The sequence below is a fragment of the Harpia harpyja genome, chromosome 21 (genome assembly GCF_026419915.1).
Source record: "Harpia harpyja isolate bHarHar1 chromosome 21, bHarHar1 primary haplotype, whole genome shotgun sequence".
NCBI lineage: Eukaryota > Metazoa > Chordata > Aves > Accipitriformes > Accipitridae > Harpia > Harpia harpyja.
In genome coordinates, this window is record NC_068960.1 from 12,840,183 (window position 1) to 12,866,810 (window position 26,628).

Sequence of the window (26,628 nt, forward strand, 5' to 3'; positions counted from 1 at the left end):
TTAGTCCCCGAGCCGCGATCCCCCTGCCCCCACTCCCCCCCCCAGTTTATATACTAGATGGGACGTCACATGGTATGGAATACCCCGTTGGCCAGTTTGGGTCAGCTATCCTGGCTGTGTCCCCTCCCAACTTCTTGTGTCCCTCCAGCTTTCTTGCTGGCTGGGCATCAAAAGCTGAAAAATCCTTGACTTTAGACTAAACATGACTTAGCAACAACTGAAAACATCAGTGTCATCAACATTCTTCTCATACCGAACTCAAAAACATAGCACTGTACCAGCTACTAGGAAGACAATTAACTCTATCCCAGCTAAAACCAGGACACTAACAAACATCAGTCCTGTAAATAATCTGTCTTAATCTACAGTCCCACCTCTTACCCTCTACCTCCCATACTTATACTCAAGAACTAGACTCAAAACCACTTGCAGAAACACAATGCTATCTGAACTGCTATAGTACTTGCATCATAGTTTCAGATGGGTGAATGCCACTTTTACCAAGCTTCTCTCTTATTTTAAGTTACAATTCATTATATCCAAGATGAACACCACTTGAAAGAATTAAATAACCACCATGGCAGGAGACATCTATTCTAGTTAAAACCAAAATAGTTTGGTAAGCAGCTAATTATTCCATAAATGTAAATAAATCCATGTATTTTATTTCAGAAACCAAACATTGATCTTGTACAATCATTTAGATAAGTTAAACTGAGGTTACACACAGTGACGCCTGACAGTCTGCAAAAAATTAACCACAAACTAAACTATCTCAAACGTGAAGGACTTCTATAGCACTCAGGGCCACTAATACATACAGTTTTTAATACAGCAAACATGCATTAGGTTTCTCATACATACTTCATATTTTGAAATACCAGTTAGGATGGGAAACAAGGAATAATCAATGGACTTGTGACCACAGAAGTGAGGCAAAGCCATCTGTTAAAGTGAATGAAACTTGTTTTTGGAACAGTTACTAAAGCCATTGGTATAGAAGTGCTTACATCAATATATTTTCTTTCCCTTACAGTGCTGGAAAAAGTTGTACCCATCCAAGGCATTCAATACCCACAAAAGGTTTGCATTTCAAGGAAGGAGAAACCTTCCGTCCTCACCAAAATAGCAGAAAAAGTAAACAAGGTCTACTGTGACTATCATAGGAAAAGCTGGTCTGATTCAGCAAGATTGCCTGCCTAAAGGTTCTGCAGAACACTGCTCATGGATTCATGCCCTTACACTGAAGCATTTGTGTGCAAATAATCTTAATGTATTTTCTCTCCCAATACAACTGCAGAGGAAGGATTTTAAGTGTGCCACAGGAAGCTAATCTGGATAGGAGAGAAAGGTAAGTCTAAATCATTCAAAATACTTTAACTGGGAAACTACTGAGCAAGAACAAATATTCTAACCAGGAAACTCCTTCAGGAACTATCTGCAAAGAAAAGGTGAGCAGAATTAATCATGGCTATGGGAAGTAAAATAACTTTCAAAAGGTTCTAGAGGTGCATTTGTTAATACTTTATGACTCTCAAGTTGTGATAGAGGTTAGTTACAAACACAAATATTTCCCTTCCAGTAGTCATGATTCTGCTTCAACATAACTTCCTATTTAAGACTCAGTAAGGTACTACTGTAAAGAGGTACCTTCCCCATTCCTTTGAGAAGCTCCTATTTCCATAATCACAGTGTTTCATAAGGCTGGGTTTCTTTCATAAAATATGTATGAACAGTTATCCTTTTGCCATATTTTTTGTAACAGCAGCAAAATTTCATGCCAAACCCTGAAACAGTCTCTTAGCTTTCCTTTAAAGGAACTCTTTCTTAAGCAATTAATGCAAATCTTTCTCCTAAATTGGAGAAAACCTTCCTACTGTCTTATAAATGTTTTCATATGAAAGATGGCCTGAACTGTAAGATCTCCTAGGAATAAAATTTGAAGGTGAGGAGAAGGGGAAGGGGTGGTGGTGGTGGCAGAGAACAGGACAAGCAAGACAAAAACAACAACAAAAAAAACCAAAGAAAAAAAAAAAAGCCTGAGAAGTAGAAATAAAACATTGGCCAAGAAAAGAGAAACTGTTTTCTCATTGTAAACCATATCTTCATTACCCCGATGTCTTTTTTCGTATTCTGATTTCTTCCTATTCTGTTCTTCTAAGTTATCTCATAAAAAGTTCTCATGTCTTTCCACGTGTTTGTCCCTAATCAAATCAAGGCAATGCTGAACTTGAGTTTTTTTGCAAGTATGAATGAAAAAAACCCTTACATGTCTGAAAATAATTTCTTTCAGTAGTTATTTTGCATTTTTGCAAAGCGCTATTCTGCCCCAGAAAACCTGATGCACTTTTAAAAAATTTCAACCTGTACAGATTGTTTACATTTAAGAACCCGTTACAACCTCATAAAACAGAAGAATAACTGTTTTGATGCAAAAAATGTTTTTGCTGCCAAGAAAAAACACATACAAATTGGTCACTTGGAGGTCTCTTGCCAGTAGCTGCTGCAACTTCAACTAGCATTAAAAAATGGATTAATTGACATTTTTAGTCTCCACATTTGCCATGCAATGCCAATATATGACAACTCTTCACAGTTCTTCTCATCAATGTAGTATACTTAACAGACTAGTATTTTACTGAAAATAATCCTTGTAAATAGTAAACTCCCCAAATGGTAAAGATTGCTTTCAAACCTGTTCCTTACTAAAAAAAAAAAAAAACAAAAAAACCCAAAACAAAAAAACTAACTAGTAGCAGTCCTGCATATTTAACTCAGTTTCAATGGTATCTTTCATTTCTTGCACACAAGCAGTAGTTCATATTATATAAATCAAGTTAGTTGCATCTTGTGTAATCTTAGCACTGTCAAACTACCTTAATTAGGCAATTCTGCAGAAAAATGATTTAGTTCTACATCATTGTGATGATGACAGGAAGATTAGTATCTAGTTCATACCCCACAATTCTGATGACCAGGCAATATAAATAGGTATAAAAAAAGGCAGCAGAGTTGGGTCTTTAAAAGCAGCAACTATAACTAAGTATCAAACTTGGAATGGTTGAAAGAATATTAATTAGAAAAAACAAACAGAGGTGATAAACTCAGTTAGTTGTCCTCTATTATTCTTGCATAGAACAAAGGAATCAAAAAATACTTTAAATATACTTATGGGCTATAAAAGCAACTGTACCCTAGAATAATGGAGCATGGAACATTTCAACCATCTCACACTGGAAGTAACTTAGTACTGCTTAAGTACACTATCCCAATCTGATGTTCCTACAGTAGCTGCAGTTGATGATGATCATGAAAGGGTTGATCAGAGTCCCACAGTACAGTTCCAAAATAACTTGTATATGACATTCAAATGTGCCGAGCACTCTAACCTCATAAAATCAGTAACAAGTGCAGATGCTCATCAGCTGTGAATGTCAAGCCCCTCATTAGTACTTTGATCAAAAGGATCTGTTTTCTTACTGTGGATGGAGAAGGCAATTAAATTACAAAAGGTTATAAACATTTCAAGAATGCATTCATATTACTAATTTAAAAAAATCTATTATTTTATGTCCACCTGTGGTGACAAAGTGCATAATATTTGCCAAAACTAAAATAAATTTTCTTCATATAAATCTGAACAATCTCAAACACTGCTTAAACAATTCTCGGGCTTTGTTTAAAGTTTTCCTATTCCCAAGAAGTGATGGAAACTTTATGTAGAATTCTCACCTACATTTTCCTTTTCATTTAAAGTGTTACAAAGCTATTAAAAGACCATTTTTTTTCCTTTGGATTTTAAAATAAAGATGGCTATACTTTGCTTGCAATTGCTAATATTACCAACAAGGTTTTTCTCCAACTTTCCCCCCCAAAATCTCATCATCGTCATATACTAAGGTATTAACAATGGACAAAATAGTAAGAGAGATCTATTGATTCATTTTGCTTTCCAAAATAAATCTTCTCAGTAGGAAAGTGACCACACATGTTAAAATATTTAAATGTACGTTTTACAGGAAATCATTAAGATTTCCCTTAAGACGCACTGAACATATAAATCTCAGTATACAACTGGTATTTGAAACTAATATTTGAGTTTGCTTGGAGAGGAAATGATTATTTGTTTACTTTCAATAGAAGACCTATGTTCACAGGACACCTACCAAATGTGCTAATTTCTTTGAAAACAATGTAATTCTTTATTTACATAGAGAGTGCTTCATATGAGTACAGAGCTAATATAGAAGATGGTGAATAGTCCAGCCAACTAAACTATCCTTAAAATGCTCTAACATTCTGGCAAAGGCCATTAACCTAAAATAGACCCTGAAGTACATTCATGGTCACGACTTCATGATGATAAAATTGATCAAGTGAAGGATTTTGCTTCTGTTCTTCTCTGATAAGAATTGCCCAGTTTACCAGGCCAGTCATCTGGGATGATTACATCATCTCACTGCATTTGCATAACCCGTATTTTTTATGAAGAGTATTAACATGGATGTTCTGAAGCATGGTCTGTTATATTCTTGCCACCTTTCACCTGTCTTGCACAAAATCTGGTTTTAAGCCATAGCAACCCTCACTCTCTTCCCCCCAGATGTCAAGAAGCACTTTCAAAACAGATTTTAACTTTGAACCATGAAACAATAAAGCACAGTGAAGCACAGTTTGACTACAATAAGGTAACTGCATGCTCTCTAGTGAAATATGTACAGCTTTATGTGCACACTATGACAGAAACTGAACCAGACCAGACTGAAATAATGAATTTAGAATTTTCAAGAACAGTTAGGAGGAGGGATTAGGGAACTGATTCAATACTTGTACTAAAATTGTCTGCAGAGTGAAATTTGCAGGAGGGCTGAAAACATTTATATCATTGTCAATTTCTTAAAAACCACACTGGACATACAGCACTGACAGCTAACATAGTCCTACTAAAAGAAGTGATTAATCTTCTGAAAATATTGCCAAAAACATAGCTCTCCTTTAAATCAAAACCCACCATCACCAAGGGAAAGCATAACTTGTTTCTTATAAGTAAAATCAAATTAACAGACTATACAAGCTTTGCAGAACTCTTAAATACCACTTAAAGTTGTAGCATTAAGAAATGAATACATGAAGCTAGCAATTTAACTGCAACTTGCTCAATAGTTTTTTTAAAAAGCACAAAATCTTTCTCTTAAAGTAAAAATCACTCCAAGCCTGATTAAGGGATAAACACAAACAGATTCCTATGAAAATCCCTTGCAACTAGGAAACCTCATTCATTCATTAGTGAAGATAAGGGGAGAAGGAAGAGGCATTTGATATTTATTTTGTAATCAGATGTAAAACAATATATTAATCAATTTTTATTATATTATTGGCTGTCATAAAATGCATTTTAAAAATGCAGTATTTGAAGTACTTCATGTTCTGTGCCTGATTTCTCATACTTGGTATCAAAAAAAAGCTTCAGAATACTTTTCCTCTGGATCTGCATGTGCATACAATGGAATTCTCCATTTTCTGGAATTCAAAGTAAGTATGTGGTTGTTCGAACAATCTACCATGTTGCACCACCTCCAATACCCCACCAAAAAAATAAGAATTAGTAGGTGAAGTCACTTGTTATGAACACAAGTGCACTCTTAGAGACGGTTGATTCTGAAACAGTAACACTGGCATCTTTTCAACCACACCTTTTCCATGGAAGTCATGTCAAATAAGGAAATACATTCCCATCATACAACATACACTTGTCTTTTGAAAAACCTGACCGGCAATATAAATGCCTTTATGATTTCTGTTCCCCAGACTCAGGACTCAGGCAAGCTGAGCTCCCATTTAGTCCTAAGGCAGTAGAACATCTTCTTTTTAAGTAGGGTATTTGAATTTTGAAACACTGAATCACATTTAAAGAGAAATGCTGAGTTTTGTGAAATGATTGGCAGCTAGTGGTAACAAGATTGCATCTTTTTGTATAATACAGCAAAATTAAGTACTTTCAAGCAGTATAAGATTCAACTTTAAAATGACTCAATCCAAAAGGAGAGAAGTTCACCATCTGGAAAAAAAACTCTGCAGAGAAGTCAATTTGTGAAATAGACAATAAGGAGACAAAAGAGCAAAGAGCTCATTGATTTAGAATGATTCCTTTAATCCCAATTCCAAGCTAATGTTTTAGGAGTAGCTGTGGCCCTTTTCTGTCTTGCTAGCTCTAAGGTAAACGAAGCAGTGCGCAGTATCCCAGCTATTTTTACAAACTGGCGAGAAAATGATCATAACTAAATTAAAGGAGGAACTATGCACAACTGACAGATGCATTGCATAAATACTGAGTATGCAAAACATGATTTAAACTAACTCAATTTGTAAAGGAAGGCAAAGTATTAAGACTCTTCCAGTGATTTTGGAAAAGCTGTCATGGGTGTTTTGCTCACAACGTACCTGCAATACACACCCAGGTATTACTTGTTTCTCTAGGAGTAAATTCTTCCATAAGTCTCATCCTGGAGTTGTGTGTTCAGAAACGTATCACAGTAAGATTCTCATTGCTTATAAAAGTTACAGTTCAGCTTTTGCAGATATAAATCACAAAGCAAAACCTGCTTGACAGTGAATGCTAATCTTACCTGGAACTTTGTCAACAGATGCAAAAACAGAGCGTTGCACTGTAGGATCACTGCTACCACGTCGTGACTGATCATAAAATCTAAATGGAAGGTGTTGAGCTGTAGCTGCAGAGCTGTGTCCAAAACCCATAACAACTTCAGTTGAAGGCTGAACAGGAAGATCCAGGAGAGCTATGTTCAATCACAATTGATAATTTTTGTTACTCAAAAATACATAAAAAGGAAAAGTATGTGAAATAAAATTGATAGTTTGCTCAGGATTTTAAGGCTAAACCAGATAGTTTAACATAACTTGCCTGCATTTACCTCTTAATTATGGTTACAATTGCATTGGAAAAGAAGAGAGACAACATTTCTGGCAACCTTTTCTAGCATTGCTGTCCATACCACATTCACACTAAGGAAGCTTCAGAATACAGTGGAGGAGAAAAAAAGGATTACAGTAATCTCCTTGCATTAAACAAACCATAGGAGTTATTTAAAAAAGAAATCTTCTGGTTTTCGATGTATAAATAAAGTCATTCATTAGTTACAACTGAACACTGCAAAAAGTCATTTAAAGACACAATCTGCTTTAAACTGGCAAAAAAATGCCTTTGCATTACCATTCAACCTAAAATTTTAATATCAAAATAGACCTGTATTTACCTCAAACTTGATTTAAATTTTTTAACATGAAGCAAACCATAAAAGTATGACATATCTACTTTGTAAACTCAAAGCATAAAACTCATTTTAGTTAGCTTCCTACAGAACCATAAGATACTAAAATAATCTTAAACCATCTATAATCAGAATAATTCTCTGGCCAACTCAATAATTTTAATATCAGCTATGACTTTGTTTTTCACAGCTCTGATTAGTCCATTATTGCTCTTGGACAACCCAAGTAACTGAGACAGCTGGTGTCCTTTTTCATTTGCCCACCTATTTTCCTTCCTGTATTTCAGGGTTTCCTTTTCTATACTCGCCAATTCATTCACCTTACTGGTAAGGTTCAATTTATTCTTCAGTCACTTAATATTTAAGTAATATTTTAATCACTTTGCTATTTACTCAAATTAACTCTTCACTTCACCTCTTTGCATACATTTCCTCCAAACACAGCAATCTAGCTGCTGACACTCCACTTAACATTTTGGATTGTTCATCATCACCACATCCAAACATTAAGCATTATCATCAACACCATCAGGACACCATCCAACTCAGGACTCAGGCAAGCTGAGCTCCCATTTAGTCCTAAGGCAGTAGAACATCTGCTTTCTAAGTAGGGCATGTGAATTTTGAATCACTGAATCACATTTAAAGAGAAATGCTGAGTTTTGTGAAATGACTGGCAGCTAGTGGTAACAAGACAGGATTCCTTCTTTTTCATCATTTCTTTGATGTGTCTATCATTAAATATGAAAACACGGATTTTACTCCAATAAAATCTATTGCTTGGGAACTAGACACTAGTTTAGAGTTTTCTGTGGCACAACACTTCTTAGATTTGTTACAGAGTGACTTGCTATGACATACAAGTCTTGTTTCTCAGAATCATTTCAAAATAACTGTTCACCTGCTATTCTCTGCATTTTCATACGTCGAGCTTGGATGCGGCCTTTTGCAAGACGTTGTTTTGCAATAATGCAGCGAATGTGATCAGAAAAAATAAATGTAGCTTGAAGGATAGGGAAGGGCTTAGAATGAGGGCTTGAGGCAGGCTTATGAATTATTATGTTTAGAGCTCTACTGTCATCCTCTACTCCTGTCACCTGCATATCCTAAAAAGAAACAGAAGGCAAGTAGTTAATGAAAAAATTAGCATTTTTAAACTACAGATTAAATATCAACATTAAAAGAAAACCCTATGAATGCTCCACTAAAGCTCCTAAAAACCCAGTTTCCATGCTCAAAAAAGAAAAAAAAAAAACAAACCCTATGCAAGTTGAAGTTGTACAACTTTGTATTTAACTCTTCAGAAATTGGTACTTGTAGAGATTTAAGTCAGTTTAAAATCCAATTAAGTAATTTGAGCATAGTGAATTTTCAGGAAATAAGAACAGTGTTGGCTAAGGCAAGAAAGACATAAATGAGAGAAACTTCTTAAAGCTTTTGAAATCAATTAGATAAGCACAGATCATTTTGAAGTTACAACCTGTCAACTTCCCTATTCATGTAGGAAGATCAGAACTCTAGGAGAGTTCATTACTGTGCCTCTTAAGGAAAGTGCCTGGTTCTCAATCCTAATTGTATACAATTTCAGTGTTCAAATGAATACAGCCCAATATATATAGGGGAAGTGACCTCATTTTCAAATGTGTCTCTAGTTAGCTATGTAAACTTCTTCAGAAAACCAGAAATAGTTTAAAAGGCAGGAACTAGAAAAAAGACTAGGAACAGAAGAAACAAGTAAGTATGGTGCAGAGCTTAGATATATAAGCTAATATTGGTATTACTATTTATCCAACATAAATGTAGATTTTCAGCTGAGAAAAGTAACCACCCAGATTAAAACTTCTCTTACCTGCAAAAGGCCTGCAAACTTAACTACTCCCCATCCGAGTCTGGCAACATCTGGCTCAACCAAACTCATCTGGTAAATATCCACAGCCAGGAATCTTTGAACTTGACCACCATCCTTTGTTATGACTGTACAAGCAATGAGATCACTGTTGTCTGAAGGGAAGAAGGAAAAAAGTTACATAGCTACTGAAGTTAAGGGTTCTGGGTTTTGGTTGTTTTATGTAACGTAAAATGTTAATATATAAAAGTGTAATCATCTTTACAATACATGTTTAAAGTTATTCAAGGTTTTTTTTAAAATATATATTTTGCATTTCCTTATCACATTTATAGTTACATAGAAATGGCAGGATATATTTTAACAACAGTGTTCATATACCTTAGAAGTTACGTATAACATGTATTATATGCACCTTGCTTTCTCTTACCATTTCATTACCTTTTAGTATAAGAGGTTACTGCATTTCAGGGATGAAATTGCAACAATGTTGATTTCTCTCACTAAGTGGAAGTCTCCAAAGTTATTGTCAAAAGACCACAGATACAGTCCTACACCACTGAAGGCAATTACATCTACCTCATTATAAACTTATGCTTCATTCTGCCACAAGTTACATTTCTACAGGTCTGAAACCTGACTATTCTGACTATTGGAAGCCTTTCAACTTCAAGACTATATGGACTCTTCAGGTAAATTGTATCAGCTTTTTGCCAATATTTGTTAAACGAGGTGACATTTTTTCCTTTACCCACCCATTTTATTCATTTATATTGAATAAACGTATCCTCTCTTAACCATTACCACAGGACCCCTCAAACAAGCCCCAAAATACAGATCTCAGGTAGTAAATAACAGCATTCCCTGATCCTCCTGCATCTCCTCACTGCACCTGTTCCAGTTCGAACCCATCATTCTTGAAAAGCAACTAAATCACTTCCTTTACACCAGCTGAAGTCTACTGAGTGCCCCATAAACTAGCACTGACACCTCCTAGCAGACCTTTGCTAATCTTACTAGAGTTGCATTTTCCTTTGCTTCAAATTGATACTTTCATTCACATACTTAATACACACAGGTCTTTTTCCTCTCTCATCTAGTACAATTTTTAGCAAGTAAAAGATTCTATGACAACGCACGCTGTCCTACCAAGTTCATCATCTTTGCAATTCTAGATGGTACTCCACATAATTTGATGGATTTAGCCAGCTAAGTTGCAGCGTTTTACGTATTTCCTGCAATAGTTTGATTGGGTTTGGGATTTTTTTAGGATAGAAACTATCCAACTTGAAAGCAATGACTTCTATATTTTGCTTCTACCTTAGCCAGAGTTTTTCAACACGCTCATTTTCCTTAGTGCTCTCATTCCTTAATATTGCTAAGGCATTGATAGACTCAGCAGTTTGGAGTTACTCGTTTAAATAGCCTTTCCTAAAATATCTGGGTTCAGTGCTATAGGCAACAATTGCTGTTAAGATGTATAAGGCTTTTTTCCCCTCCTATTCCACATACACATACTATTTTTAAGGATGGTGTATTTTTAGACATGTGTCTATATACTGAAATCAGTTTGATAAATGGTATCATTTACAGTAAGATAAGTATCTTTCAAAAAGGCTGCCACCTTATTCAGATTTTTTTATATCTATCTGAAGGGAGCTATTCTGATACACAGAATTCAATGGATCTCTAGTACTTATAGCAGTATCTCCATACTGAAAACTGATGTTAGGTGCTCTTGCATCTGAAACCCAGCTGTAGCATTTTTCACATTATTTACACAATGCATTAAAAATAGTCCTGCTAAAGTTCAACTCTTACGTTCAGTATCTGAATTAAAACAATGGAAAAAATATCTGACTACTGTTTTTCTCCTCTTTAGTTTCCCATAGAAAAAAAACAAAACTAAAAATAAAACTAGAAGAATTAGCTAAATGGATAGGAATGAGGCTGCAGGTTGTACAAAACAGTAAAACTTAAATTTACTTATCCAAGCATCTAAACAAGTAGTTAACACCATATTTCATACTAGAAACATCTGTGGGATAGATAAAAGCTGCAAGTGGAAGCATAGAGCTTTTTGCAGCAGCAGGTCATACAACTAGGGACAACAGCCATAAATTACGGTTTGGGAGGTAAAGGAAATTCTTTTGTGCATAATACAGCACAGCAGGTTACTCAGAAAGGTTGTGGAATTTCTGCCACCAAAAGTTTTCAAGTTTCGAAAAAACCCCAAAACAAACACTCCTCCCAAAACCAGTCTCATCTTCCCCCCAACGTCCCTCCCCAACTGAGAGGTCCCATCCAACTAACATTTATATGATTCTGCCAATTACCCTTTACCAGCAGGATCCATTCAGAATTGATTGGGTGGTAGGAGAGAAAGGGAGGAAATTTGGAACCCTAATACTATCAAAAGAGGATAATTAATGCTAATCCAGTGTGAATTTAGTGTGAGCTTTTGAAATTTGAGAAAACACTGCTACTTTTCTGCAATACATACAGTATTCAGTTACATGAGGACTGATTGCTATTACCTTCTCATACGCCCTAGAAGGCTCGAGAAATCCATAATGGGATTGGCAAATATTACTATAGGAGCCTATGGGAGATTTATTCCTTTTTAGAGAATAAGCTGAGACACCAGGCAGAAAATCATAGGAGATCTCAAATGACAACGTAGGCTATGTTTAGCCAACAGAATGCTACTACAGTATTATTGTACCAATGACATTCTAATAATCTGAACAATAAAAGATAACAATATATATTAAATGCATCAAAAGCTCTATCTAAATTTTTGATACAAAAGTGTATCTCTATTCGTATATATTTTATACATACACATCTAGAAGTGGTAACAGAGGTATAGATCTAATACATTTCTCCAGAAATTACTTTCTAATACCTAAATTATTCCACCTTTTCCTTTATAACTGGAAAGCTTGAAGTTATTATCAATGTTTCTAGGTCACGGGAAAACAAGAATAATACAAGCGTCATTTATTCTGAACTGGCCTGTGAATTTAGGCATAAAACACCCAAACATATTTGATTGTTTTGAAATGTGTAATGTTATATCCATCAGGGAATGAAAAACAGAAACTTTCTAATAGGAGGGATTGTAGCCAGGATTTAACTTCTCTGGAATTACAGTTGATAACAAAGTGAATGTATTTCTACAATAAAATGGCAGACATGATCTCTGAATGTACACAATGGGGTAATACCTCTGCTTTACACTGCTGTATTACTGTAATGCTGTGCCAGCTGAAGTACACAGTTTTAAAGCAGCAAGCTGAAAGCAACTTGAAAGACCACCACAACAAAAACTGACATGAAAATCACAAATACCCTTTTTTTTTTTTTTTTTAAAGCAAAAAGCTTAATAATTCAACTAACTTATTTTAAAGAATACCTGGGAGGCAGGAAGATTTTAATCCACACATAAATAGTATAAACAGATAAGAAATTTAATATAGGTCCAAGTCTAATGGACAAAAGCTACAAATAGCAGCAGTTCCATGGTGAAAATAATTGCCTGATGAAACTACACAATTGGTATTCTGTTTCTCCACAAGACAAAATTTCTAATCAAGAACTAACATTTTTCTAGGAGTACACTTTGGTTCAAACAGAACTAGCTTCACAGGAGCCATATGTAATGCACAGGATACATGCAATGTTTTTTTCCAAGCCATAGAAACAGAATAAAATAAGTAAATCCCTATGAATATAGCTATTAACTGAGATGGAATTAATTCTCAAACAGTTGGTATGACTAAACAAGGATGGGCTTATTATACAGCCTATCCTCTATATTGCATAAACTCTTACAACTGAAGAGTTTTTTGAAGCAGTTTCAATAACAAGCATGAAGTGTCATGAGTGTTAATGAGCCCTTAAGGGTTTCAACAATTACAGATGTGTTTCAAAACCAGACTCTGGAACATGCCTGGTTACTTCTTAACTTGGGACTCTCTATTTATTGCCTCTTTCATTCTTTAATCCAATTAGTCCATCAACGTATTTATTTCAGTCAATATGAATTCCTGGGACAGCAATATTCTTCTCAAGACCTGAAGTAACTGGACTTGGACCTCTCTGAATACCTAATGTGAGGTTGCTGAATTTTGTGGATAATCTATTGTGAGATTCTCAACATATAAGCCACAACACCGATTAGAGTTGTGAAGTTCTCAAATACTTGGTTTTGTCCAGTATTTATACAGTTTTTACTGCAAGCAGATGAAAATACTTGGAATTACTCCTGTACAAATTCAACTGCCTGACTACAAAAATGCAGTACTTACTTAAGGTCAAAGAACTCAAAGGGCAGAAGTTGTTTTCCAGAGCAGAAAGTTTGCATTTTATATCTGACAAAGACTTAAAGTAAAGCATTACTGTAAAAGTTTATCAAAGGACAGAAAGGAAAATTACTCATTTATTAGGCAACTGTTACAGGAATCTTTTGAGTTTATACAACTGAATATACCCCATTTACATGACTGTTTCTAGTTCACAGCTGCTGAAGGGTTGTAAGCTACAGTCATCCTTTATGACAAAAACAGAAGAGAAAGTGTGGTTAAACACACTTCCAGTGAACTAATCTGAGAATACTTACAGCTGTGCTATAAAACAGTTACACATACCCAACCACGTTTAGATGAAAGAATTTCAAGCCCAGTAAACTTCAGTACTATTGAAGTTTGATCTGGGGATTAAAGTGAACCACAGACTGAATGGCTCACTGATGTGACAGTGCTGCAGAAAAGTGTAGTGTCATTTCTGAGATTAACAGCAATGCTTAACTTTTTCTCATACAAAATGAAGCTTGTAACCAGTTTGGACACTACGCCGCCAAGACATGGATCCAAGATTTCTCTGGACTTTCTCCAAGAAAAATACAACTTTTAGGAAATACAGCCTATGAAGGAGAGTTCAAAGACTTTAGCTGCTTGCAGCGAAGAAGATTTAAATTAGGTGAAAATATCGCGTGAACACAGGTAACCATTTGCCTGGAAAGACTGTATTATATGAAGTCTTTACAAATACAGCAGCTACTTCGGGAGATGGTCTAAATGTACCTGACTGGCCTCAGGGCTTGATCTCTAATAATTTTATAATTTACAGTCATCACAATTCTAGAAATCATCTGCAGACACTAAAAGCTCTTACAGAAAACTTTTAGCACTTTGTGTGCATAGCTGGCAGTCCAAGATAAGCATTAGGCTGCAGAGAGTTAATGCGCCACCTCCCACTTTACATAAAGAACTTCTAACAGCATGTAGCCTATTTGGTACAATACTCTGCTTTACTACTTACTATGATAGTCTTTAATTGCAAAGAACTTCAGAGTTAAAGTTTTGCACTTTGATGAAATGAGTTTATAGAGCAATATTCGATCCTTGACAGAACTACAACATATTCCCCAAATATACTCAGAGTTTACAAAGCCATTTCAAATTTTATATAAGTCCTGTGAAACAATTATCTGCACCATACTCTCTATCCAAAATGTTTTTGACAACCTATGTTTTGATCACGTTGTTGAACAGTTTAAAATTAATTACTCTTTACGATAAACACCCTCTTTCAGAAAGGCTCAGAATTACTTTCTCACTATGTCTGCCATCTCTCTCTTGTCCAGCAGAAAGTCAGAATCTCAGTTCACGTACTAGTCCCTCTCCTCTTGGTCAGGACAGAATGCCACCACCCTTCTTGAACAGGGGAGCACTGTTGCCATCAGGAAAGAGCAGAAAAGAGCAAGAGTAACTGCTAGGATTGACTCGAAATCTCTGTTCATGCAAGCAATATGAACCACTTTAAAAGAAGAATTTCTCACCACCTGTTTCAGAAAGAAATAGGTCTCAAAGACAGTTTTAATGCTAAAGACTTTTTATAAAAGAAAAAGACTATGTCAAGATTTACTGAACACAAAGGAAGATTCAGGAAGATGGCAAAGAGGTTTAAGATTACCTTGGAAAGAAGGGATAAAACAGAGAACTGTATACACATGAAGTGAGAAGGCAAGATAAACTGAGGAGAAACCCAGGGCACACATTTCAGAATGTAAACCAAAGGACAAGTCATGTTAAAGTTGGCTTGGCTTGTGGTTGGTTCCCCCCCTCTTCCTTTCTCCCTCCCCCGCCCCCACAAATGTGAGATGAAAAACATGAAAAAAATCTGTCTTTTAAAAATCACTTTAAAAACTCTTGTTGACATAAAGTATGTACAACCATCACTGTAAGTGTGGAGAAAAAAAACCCCAATAATCAGACTGGATTTGAGTATACTCAAAGAAAAATCTAGTGGAAGAAAGTAGCTAACAAATACATTTACAAAAATAACATTTACTCTAGTAGCCATCACAGAATTTTGAGAGCACATCTTTTCCCCATTACTGTTCTTATTCAGAGGAAAAAAAATGAAAATAACTGAAAATAAGGGACAACATATTATAAATGCTAATCACACACACGGTACTGCAACCAAGCAGAAGCACGCTTGCTCCTAAAACTTATTTTCCTGTAAACACAAGACTACTGATTACCAGGCAGAGGGACTCTTTATTGCAGCACCATTTTCATGAATTGTCTCAAGATTGTCATGCCGCACTTCTGACAATATTATTTTTTTTATTATTTAAGTACCTTGATTATATTGTTTTTAAACAGATACCAAGTTATTAAATACAAATCTAGCATTTGCTCCTACCAGGCAGGTATAACTTTAAAAATATTTCAACCAGTACTTATAAATCTAACAGAGAAAAGATCACTATCACAAGTAAAACATTAAATAATTAACTATTAGCAAACAAGCAAAACAGTCCAATTAAGCTCTTTCACATTACCACCAATAAATATAAGATTTGAACACCATGCACACTACAGATGAGTTATGCCACCAAGTCCAGAAAAAATCTTGCCTCCTGATGATATTCAGGAACAAGTGGATGTCGGCATTTAAAAGGAGCATCTGCTAGAATTTCTTATAAAAGATGTGATTTCCTCTCAGATGCTTATCAAGTTTCAAGCACACTGAACATAATCCATTTTCTTGTACCATGTGTGCTAGTACTCACCAACTTACTAGTGTAGGCTAGTAAAAAAATTTAATTGTCAGAATATCATGAAACCTTCACACTCATCTCAAGTGTTTCATAACCATCTGGAAAATGCTCAAGACTAATGTTTACTAGTACCTACAGTGATCCAGAAAGACAAAACCAGATATGATATTCTCTTCTGCAAAGCATAAACCTAGAATGACTAGCTATTTTTGCTCAAACTGCATTTTTTCTTTTTAACATAAGTGTATATGTAATTCTTTCATAGAATCATAGAATTGTTTAGGTTGGAAAAGACCTTTAAGATCATCGAGTCCAACCATCAACCATGCCCACTAAACCATGTCCTGAAGTGCCTTGGCTACGCGTTTTTTGAACACCCCCAGGGATGGTGACATCACCACTTCCCTGGGCAGCCTGTTCCAATGCCTGACGACCCTTTCAGTAAAGAATTTTTTCCTAATATTCAATCTAAACCTCCCCTGCTGCAACTTGAGGCCATTTCCTCTTGTCATATCTCCAGCCACCTGACAGAAGAGACCAGCACCCACCTCACTACAACCTCCTTTCATGTAGCTGCAGAGAGCGATAAGGTCTCCCCTCAGCCTCCTTTTCTCCAGACTAAACAGCCCCAGTTCCCTCAGTCCTCATAAGACTTGTGCTCCAGGCCCCTCACCAACTTGGTTGCCCTCCTCTGGACACGCTCCAGCACCTCAATGTCTTTCCTGTAGCGAGGGGCCCAAAACTGAACACAGTACTCAAGGTGCAGCCTCACCAGTGCCCAGTACAGGGGGACGATCACTTCCCTGCTCCTGCCGGTCACACAATTTCTGATACAGGCCAGGATGCCATTGGCCTTCTTGGCCACCTGGGCACACTGCTGGCTCATATTCAGCCATCTGCCAACCAGCACACCCAGGTCTTTCTCTGCCGGGCAGCTTTCCAGCCACTCTTCCCCAAGCCTGTAGCGCTGCATGGGATTGCCGTGACCGAAGTGCAGGACCCGGCACTTGGCCTTGTTGAACCTCATACAATTGGCCTCAGCCCATCGATCCAGCCTGTCCAGATCCCTCTGTAGAGCCTCCCTACCCTCGAGCAGATCAACCCTCCCTCCTAACTTGGAGTCGTCAGCAAACTTACTGAGGGTGCACTCGATCCCCTTGTCCAGATCATTGATAAAGATATTAAAGAGAACTGGCCCCAGTACTGAGCCCTGGGGAACACCACTTGTGACCCGCCACCAACTGGATTTCACCCCATTCACCACAACCCTCTGGGCTCATCCATCCAGCCAGTTTTTTACCCAGCAAAGAGCATACTTGTCTAAGCCATGAGCACCAGCTTCTCAAGGAGTATGCCGTGAGAGACAGTGTCAAAGGCCTTACTAAAGTCCAGGTAGACAACATCCACAGGCTTTCCCCCATCCACTAGGCAGGTCACCCGGTCATAGGAGGAGATCAGGTTGGTCAAGCAGGACCTGCCTTTCATGAACCCATGCTGACTGGGCCTGATCCCCTGTTTGTTCTGCACGTGCCGTGTGAGCGCACTCAAGATGAACCACTCCATAATCTTCCCCAATACTGAGGTCAGGCTGACAGGCCTGTAGTTCCCCGGATCCTCCCTCCAACCCTTCTTGTATATGGGCATTTCATATATATGTGTGCATGTGCGCATGTATAAGCAGCATTTAAACAGATGTCTTTAACAAGATATTTTGGTTTCTTAAATGCATTATAAAAATATTAGGGAATTATACAGGAAAATAAGCTGTCATTTCAATGTATCTAAAAACCACATGATTCTGCAGCAAATGAGAACCAAAAAAAGCTTCATTTTCAGCTTGTAATCAGTATCTGGGTTTTAACAGTGGCATAAAGTTCAGAGAGATCAGTTTTCAAATCAATAAATCTAATTCATTGATGCTTGCTTGGCCATTACGAAAACAATGTCAAAAGTTAAACACCTTCTTACAGAAAGCATCTAGCTGTGACATTACAGAGAAAAATTTGAACTGTGTTGTTTAAGCTGTACATAAACTTCAGTGTCTGAGGGATGACAACATCGAACCGGAGAAGCGCTAGACTGATTATGTTATTTCACTGTCACTGTAAGGCTCTGTGCGAGAGAAATCACACACTCAACTGCCAAATCTCTCAACTGGACAGAATCCGTAATGAATCCTGAATATGACAATCCAGAGAGAAAAATCAGAATAACTTCTGTGGAGAAAACTTTTCTGAGAGGAAGTATATGCAGAAGCATGAGGAATGACAAAGACCTTGTTTTACACTCAGGTCTCCATAACAGGACAGTAGCCTGGGAACAGTTATATTTTTATGAGCAAAAGTATGCCTGTCTTGCTCTGAAATAATCTCTTTTTAAGCCAAACCCTCACTTTTAAAGTGAGAAGGAAATGTCACTCATTCACCTCTGATGAAGGCTTAGCAACTGTACAATCTAAAACCTCCAAAGCATCTGTTAAACTTGGAAAATCCCAGCATTTCACTCACAGAAATGTCATTATTTAGGAAATCAGGGGAATGGAGATCAGTCTGTTATACAGCATTACACTTCACAGACTAAGCAACTGAAAGACTATGCAGAAGCATTTGCATCAAGAATGCAACAAATCAAGCATCTACCTAGGTGTTCCCACAAAGTACACTTAATTGAAATTAGAGGACGTCTCTCTGGTCATACACCTGCACTACATTTTGGCTTACTCTCTTTTCCTCAAATATTACAACATATCAAGGAACAAGATAGACAAACCACAAACATCAGTACTTTGGAAAGAAAACTTAACAAAATTCTCTTTTAGCATACTTAACATAGTCTTGCAATTAAGTTATTTAAAAATATTCATAAGAATTAAAAGCTAAAAATTTTAGTGTTATCTACCCACAGTGAAATCTGTTACTAAACGATAGCAGGAAGCTTTCATTTGCCTAGGCAGTTTATGTTCAGATTAAATGCTACTTATGCAAATAAATTGAACTAAGTTTCATTTTCCTGACCATAGCATACTGTTTATGTTCACTGAACAGACCTGCAAAGTAAATGGATAAGGACTCAAAAGATAAGTTATATTCCTTGGAAGATATTTAATAGAAGAAAAATTTATATGCCCTATGATAAAACCTCTTATCAACATCTGCAATTACCTGTTTGGGAGGAGTAAAGATGATGAACGTAGTGGTATCCAATAACAAGATGAGAAGCAGTGAGCACAAACTGAAATACAGGAAATTCCATGAAAACACTGGGGGGGAAAACCCCCCCCAAAATCCCACAGGACTTTTTTATTGTGAAGGTGGTCAAACACTGAAACGGGTTGCCCAGTAATGCTGCAAAATCTCCATCCTTGACAATATGCAAAATCTGACTGGTAAGGGCCCTGGGGCAACGTGCTCTAGCCGACCCTGTTTTGAGCACAGGGGTTAGACTAGATGATCTCCTAAGGTTCCGTCCAACCTCAGTTATTCTATGACAAATTTTCCTCAAATCTTATTAAAAAAATGTTGACTATGATGGCCTTATAAAGCCTGCATATTTGGTAGAGACAGAGTGAATAAGGAGACTTAACTATAATGTTCCTTTTTTCAGTTTTAGCAAAGAAATAATGGCTTTAAATGTATCAACATTTACCTCTTGGCCATGGCATTTAAAACATTGTCACTAACAGAATCAGCAGCCTGAAACCAAGCACCCAGGCTGTTAATTTGAGCTGCCAGTGAACTTCACACAAACAGAGAGCTGCTGAAGATGAAAGAAGCCACCCACATGAGACACCTACAAACTCACATGCAGTCTAAGGCAGGCAGTTATTACATAATACACAAGTGCTTCAAAACTATTTACAGTAAAAAACAATACTGAAAAGTAACAGTATATATCATTGTGGTGGCAGCATACCCAGCAATATGGAATGAACCTTCTGTGGAATACCTGACTCATTTCTAAATGTACAGTCATATATATCGCTAACAACCTTGCAACTACACTTAAAGGTTTACAATGAACATATGCACATCAAAAAATTAAAATGCTTCTTTACAAGAAACTTTAACCTTTCTCATCAAGCTCCCATAAAACACCAGCATTGCATTCAAAACACCATTTTGATAAGGTGAGTTTTGCCAGATTTTTAAAAATCAAAGCAGTAGCTGAAATAATTACTGGATCTTGTTAAACCTCTACTCCTTCTTGACAATATATGTATATGAATGAGCATAACCACTGGAGGCATCTCAATGTTCAGAAAAATTTTAAAAGCATTGTAATAATATTTTTGATCTAACAAATTTTCCTCAATCTATATCTCCAAAGTGATAATTAAAGAAAGGCACACGATTATAATTTTCTGGATCATGTTTTGCCAACTGCTAAGTCTCCTCCCAAGATATGGCACCTATGCAACGTGTGTATCCTGTTTGATTTATGCTGAAATACTGATATTCTCATCTGTTTTTCTTGGGCAATGAAAAGACTTGAACTAGAAACTATGTCTTTATGCTACCACACACACTAGAACTTCACCACTGGACTACGTCAATTCAGGTAGTTTAAGTAACAATAGCAGTAATATGCAGTTTAGAAAGTGTTACCAACCGAACTACATAAACTGATGCACACATAAATGGGGAACTTCACTCAAAGGCCCCAATGAATGCAGAGTATTTGCTAGTAGCCTTAAAAATATGAAAATTAAAAATAAAAATCACAAACCAACTCTGATGACTTTGAATGAAGAGTGGGCCGTGTTGTAGATGGGAAGAAGCGATAGAGGGGAAAAAAGTAAACGTCCCAAGGAAAAGGTTAAAAAACCCCCCAGAACAACAGAGGGGAAAAAAACCAGCTAATACCAACCCCATAATCATGGATACTCAGCAAGTGACTTGTTAAAACCAAATAGTATCTATTTGCTGTAAGGGTCAGATCCAAATACCTGTATCTTTGCTACACAGTATTATTTTAGCAATTTACTGACAAGAAATGCTCCTCCCAAGGAAACACTTTAAACATTTTGTGGACACATATACCAGTGCCACTTCTTTGGAACAGGTCTAACACCTGTTGACTTGATCTGAAGATGAAATAAGTCTACGCCTTTCTAGCTAACCAGGAAAGAAAAGTCTTTTGAAGCCAGCATATGAAACTCCACATCAGGCACTGATTGTTCAAGACAGATTCTGACTCAAAGACAGGGTATGAGAACACTCAACAGGAAGGGCTTTTTACAGCCTTTTTCAGTTTAATTCAGCTTTTGGAAATAGGCTAGAACTCTGTTCAAAATTTTGAAATACCAGACTGACTGACTCACTCCCTCTTCAGATACAGGCTGTTTTCACCAATAGTAGGGTAAGCGATGTGTTTAACTGAACTTCTGTAACTCTGCCAGCTGTAGAAAAAATTTTGTTTACTGATAAATGCTGGGGTGTATGGAAAGAGTCATGCTTTGAAAAATCTATGGCTGTAATTACCTATTGTGGTCCCAAAATAAAGACTAAAACCTTCTGTGAAAAGGTAAGAAAACAGTGAATACACTAAGCCACAGAACTGCCACCATTATGTGGATACTCTATTTAAACTTAAATATGTAACACCATCACACATATAGAATAAACTGTAATACTCTCCAAATGTGTAACACTTCTTACTACAATTCATACTGTTTATAAAGTCTATTATCTGCACTAGATGTTTACTAAACAGTATCTCAGGAGTGTACCTGGAGCTACCAAAACATCTCTGCAAAAGATTCAGGTTTAACCCTGATGTAATCTGTAACAGCTTCCCATCTGTCCACAGAATATAAACACACACACACGTATATTTGTGCATTCAGACATTTTGAAAGTCCTATATCGATCCTGCTGCTTCTGATTTATGTCATTCCGAAAGCTGGTTTGGTAGTTAACACCTAGCTGGTAAAAAAAGCAGTGATCTTAATTCTTAATTAACAAATTTAATTAAAAAAAAAAAATCAGCTCAAGTTAATGACTAAATTTCTAAAATGTATTATCTGGGAAAAAATATCCTCTTTTCAAACATTCCAGTAACAGTAACACACAATGAGCAGCAGGGATGCATAACACATTATCTAGTTTTGAGTGACATGTCCCCTTCCAGAAGCAGCAGTTTAGAGAGGTTTCTTTTGTAAAGATAAACTCAGTTGCTGAAGTCTACACTAATGAGAACTTGGTTTTCTCTTCCAATGAAGGATGGATCTGCTGTCCCAAATTTTAAGTGTGTAATAAATTGTAACTGCTCTTCTCAGCGAGTTCCTGGTTTTGTAATCAAAGAGCTACCAGCATATGGCAATATGCTTAATTCAAACTGTATTACAAAAAAATTAAAGTGAGTATAGCCTGGCAGATTCTTATCTACAAGACGGTTTCTAAGCACTATTCCACATTTTTGAGTCTTTTTGCTTTTATACTGCAGTTGTGAGACTTCTTGAATGCTTTCCTGTCACATCAGGCAATAAACACTGTAGTTAAGAATTCCACATTTGATAGCAATAAAACATTCATTGTAGAATAGTCTGCAGATTAAAAAGACAAGCTAGAAATCACTAGTTAGAAATCCATGAGCTCTTCTAAAAAAGAGCACTGGGAAAGTAATACTTAGCAAAAGTGTTGGGAGGACTATCAGGCAATACTTTAGGAATAAAATAAAATAGGTTAATTCATAGGAAACTATTTCAGTTCTCTCCTGAGATGTACTACAGTCATGCAGACATCTCTGCTGCCTTCCATTAAGAAAGTGGAAAAGCACAGGTAAGTAGCCACGAAAGAAAAAGCACCTCCAGTCCTTTAAATGAATCGAAACTAAGTATTCAGTTAATCCCAATGTTGTTCTTTATTCAAAATACTGCCATTTACCTTCTCAAACAGCTTAATGCTGACTCAAAGGGTAATTCTAGTCTTCCCATGTAAAAAAAAAAAAATTTCACTTTAATTTTTTATTCTAAACTTGAGTTTATGCTTATTGTAGTGGAAAGGATAAAGTCTTCTGAAAATTAAGATGTGAGTTATCAGATAAATTATAGAAAAGGAAAAGATTCTCATATAAGGGTTTCTTCTCGTATAAGGGTCTCTAGAGCACCAGTACATAGGTTCCATGGGTAAGGCAATGGAACCTATTTTTCTTCTCTACTTATATATGCAAGTGTGCGAACACGTATGAGTGTATATACATGTTAACAAATAATAGCTCACTGGTACCCTTTTGGGTCCTTGAAATACCCTCTCCTGAGGTAGTCTATGCCAATGATGCACGGAACCTCTGAGCCAGTCACAATGGGGTGATTTTGCCACTCATTCCTGGTTAGGCTCACTTCAGCCTCCAATACAGTTAGCTGTTGGGATCCCCCTGTCATTCCAGAAATACAAATGGGTTCTGCCCCTTTACAGCTTGATGGCATTAGGGTATACAGTGCACTGGTGTCCACTACAGCCTTATACTCCTGTGGATCTGACGTGCCAGACCATCAAATCCACACAGTCCAGTAAACCCAGTTGTCCCCTTCCTCCACCTGGCTGGAGGCAGGCCCCTCTAGTCCTGGTCATAGTATTCGTTACTTACTTGTTGTAAATATGAATCAGAAGTCCCTTTATTAAGATCAGAAATAAGATCAGCCCTTCTACTCTGTCTGGGGAACTGCCCACTAAAAACTGGAGCAGCAATTTTCCTGAAAAAAAACAAACCCTTTTGTGATTGTTTTTCCTTGCAACTCATATACCCGTGCCTCTAGGGTCAAGGTAGGTTTTCCATACCACTTCCTCATGTCCTCTCTGTGGTCATGCAGGTAAAACCACAGGGTGGCCCGTGGTGTGTACCCACTATATCTTCTCTCTTGAGCAGAGGAACACTTACTCTTAATAGCTGAGATACTGGTCCATACAGGTAGGGAGTAGGGCATATCCTCTTTGAATTGCTGGAACTCCCAGGACAGTTTTTTGGACAGTTTCACCACAGCCGAGACGCAGCCCCCAAAGGAGGAAGAGATACTTTCTTCATATTGCCAGAGTTGGCCAGCCAATTCATCCACTGTCTGTCCCTCTCCATCTATCCAGGTCATTACCACCAATGAGTTGGCATATGACGATGGTGTGCTCTGCACAAACTTCCACCACATGGGTCATGTACACTTGACTTCATCTGGGTCTTTGGATAACTGCTTGTTTTTCAGGTCATCATAAATCACCTCCAGCATGGCTAATTCCCTAAGGTACTGGATACCTCTCTCCATGGTGGTCCACTTGCCTGAGTGACATAGAACATCTTCCTTGAAGGGGTACCTTTCCTTCACACCTGACAGGAGTCACCTCCAGAGGCTGAGGACTTGTGCCCTTTTTCCAATCGCTTTGTCAATGCCCCCTTCCCTAGAAAGGGATCCCAGCTGTTTGGTTTCACTGCCCTCTAATTCCAGGCTACTGGCCCCATTACCCCAGCATCGCAGCAGCCAGGTGACAATGTGCTTGCCTGGACCAGGCTGAAATCTTTTCGTGTATCTCGCAGCTCGCTCAGGGATAGGGATTGGGTTACTGCCTCGTTTATGAGTTCTGCCTCTTCCTCCTCCTGTTTTCATGATGGCCCTCCCTTGGAGCAGTCTGTCTCATCCACTTCCTCCCCTAACAAGGGAAGAGCTTCTTCCTTTCCTAGAGGAGTTGATTTCGCTTCCAACATTTATTCTTGTGTTTAGGGGCGACTGATACCAGCACAGGTTGGTTCTCTGGTTTGGCTGCAGTGCCTGTCACCAGGGTTGGAGTGTCTGCAGTGCTTGTCACATTGTCATCAGATCCAGGGACTTACTCTTCCCCTTGAGCATACTGAATAGTGTTGAACAGGGCTCAGTAGGCATAGGTCAGGCCCCACCATGTTGCAGAGATTTGTCTCTCTGGAATTGCCAGGGTGGCAGAATACTTTTTCCAAATATTTTACTAGTTTTTCAGGATTCTGCACTTGTTCAGGGGTGAAGTTCCAAAACACTGGAGGTACCCACTGTCCTAGGTACTTGCCCATACTATCCCACACACCCCACCACTCATAACTCTCCAGCCTAGGGTAGACCTCTAGATGGTATTCTTAGCAGTTGTTTAACTTTAAACAAGACCTGAAACACATTCAGGAGTAGGAGACATATCAAACAGGAACATGCTGGTTTGAACATCCCAAGAATATTCAAAATTCTCAAGAGCTATTGTAACTAGCCTGGAGGAGAAGGGGAAGGTGAAAGAGAAAGGGAGGATAAAGGAGCAGGGGAAAGTGTCCCCTCGTCTCCCCCACAGATTGTCTCTCTGAGAAGAAAAGGTAAGGAGTGTAATTATTAATCGTTTCCGAGAGATGGCTCCTGAAGTAGAGTTGACGGCAATGCTGAGTACAGATTAATCTCACGACCAGCAATTTTATCATATCATAAGGCACTATTACAAAGTACAACAAAATGATAGCCTTAACCCAGCCCCCAGAGGTGATAAACAGCACAACAGGGAATGTATAGAGCAAGTAAGTTCTCAGAGCAACTCTGAGAACAAGCACAACTCTGAGAGTAAATAAATCAGCATTGTGACCAGCTACTATTAAACTAATACAATGAATGCTTATAACAAATTTGTTTTAACACACTCTGGTCAGATCTGTTGTTATCTCAACCCTTTGGGCCCCGTGTTGGGTGCCAAAAAAGGACTGTCATGGTTTAATCCAGCAGGCAGCTGAACACCACACAGCCATTCGCTCACTCCCCCTTGGCCAATGGGATGGGGGAGAGAATCAGCAGAAAAAAAGCCCCAAACAAACCTCATGGGTTGAGATAAAGACAGTTTAATAGGACAGAAAGGAAGAGAATAATAATTATAATAAAATGACAATAATAATAATAAAAGAATTGGAATATACAAAACAAATGATGCACAATGCAATTGCTCACCACCCACTGACCAACGCCCAGCTAGTTCCCAAGCAGCGGCCCCCAGCCAGCTTTCCCCCTAGTTTATATATGGGGCATGGTGTCGTATGGTCTGGAATATCCCTTTGGCCAGTTTGGGTCAGCTGTCCTGGCTGCGTCTCCTCCCAACTTCTTGTGCACCCCCAGCCTACTTCACTGGCAGGGCAGTAGGAGAAGCTGAAGAGTCCTTGACCACTGCTTAGTGACAACTAAAACATCAGTGTGTTACCAACATTATTCTCATCCTAAATCCAAAACACAGCACTGTGCCAGCTATTGGGAAGAAAATTAACTCTATCCCAGCTGAAACCAGGACATATGCATATGCATACAAGTACCATGTGACAAGTAGTTCAGTACCATTGTTGCCTGAGTTCATATTGGTCAGTATAAATTTGTATTTTAAGTTAATGACTGTACAGTTAAGGACTATAATATGCCTTAAAGCAGCAAATGAGTTTAAATCTAA

General features: G+C 37.6%; 1 protein-coding gene across 6 annotated transcripts in view; it reads right to left on the reverse strand.

Moving 5' to 3' along the window:
• Positions 1-26,628, reverse strand: part of CLEC16A (C-type lectin domain containing 16A) — a 93,310-nt gene that overhangs the window by 14,752 nt on the left and 51,930 nt on the right. For all 6 annotated transcript variants that reach the window (XR_008232820.1, XR_008232819.1, XM_052772791.1 and 3 more), the window contains exons 19-21: positions 9,139-9,290; positions 8,191-8,395; positions 6,627-6,797 (exon numbers count right to left, since the gene is read on the reverse strand). Coding sequence is in view for 4 of the 6 variants with exons in the window: in XM_052772791.1 (XP_052628751.1) it covers positions 6,627-6,797; positions 8,191-8,395; positions 9,139-9,290 (528 nt within the window). In the remaining 2 variants the exon portion in view is untranslated. The remainder of the gene's footprint in view (positions 1-6,626; positions 6,798-8,190; positions 8,396-9,138; positions 9,291-26,628) is intronic.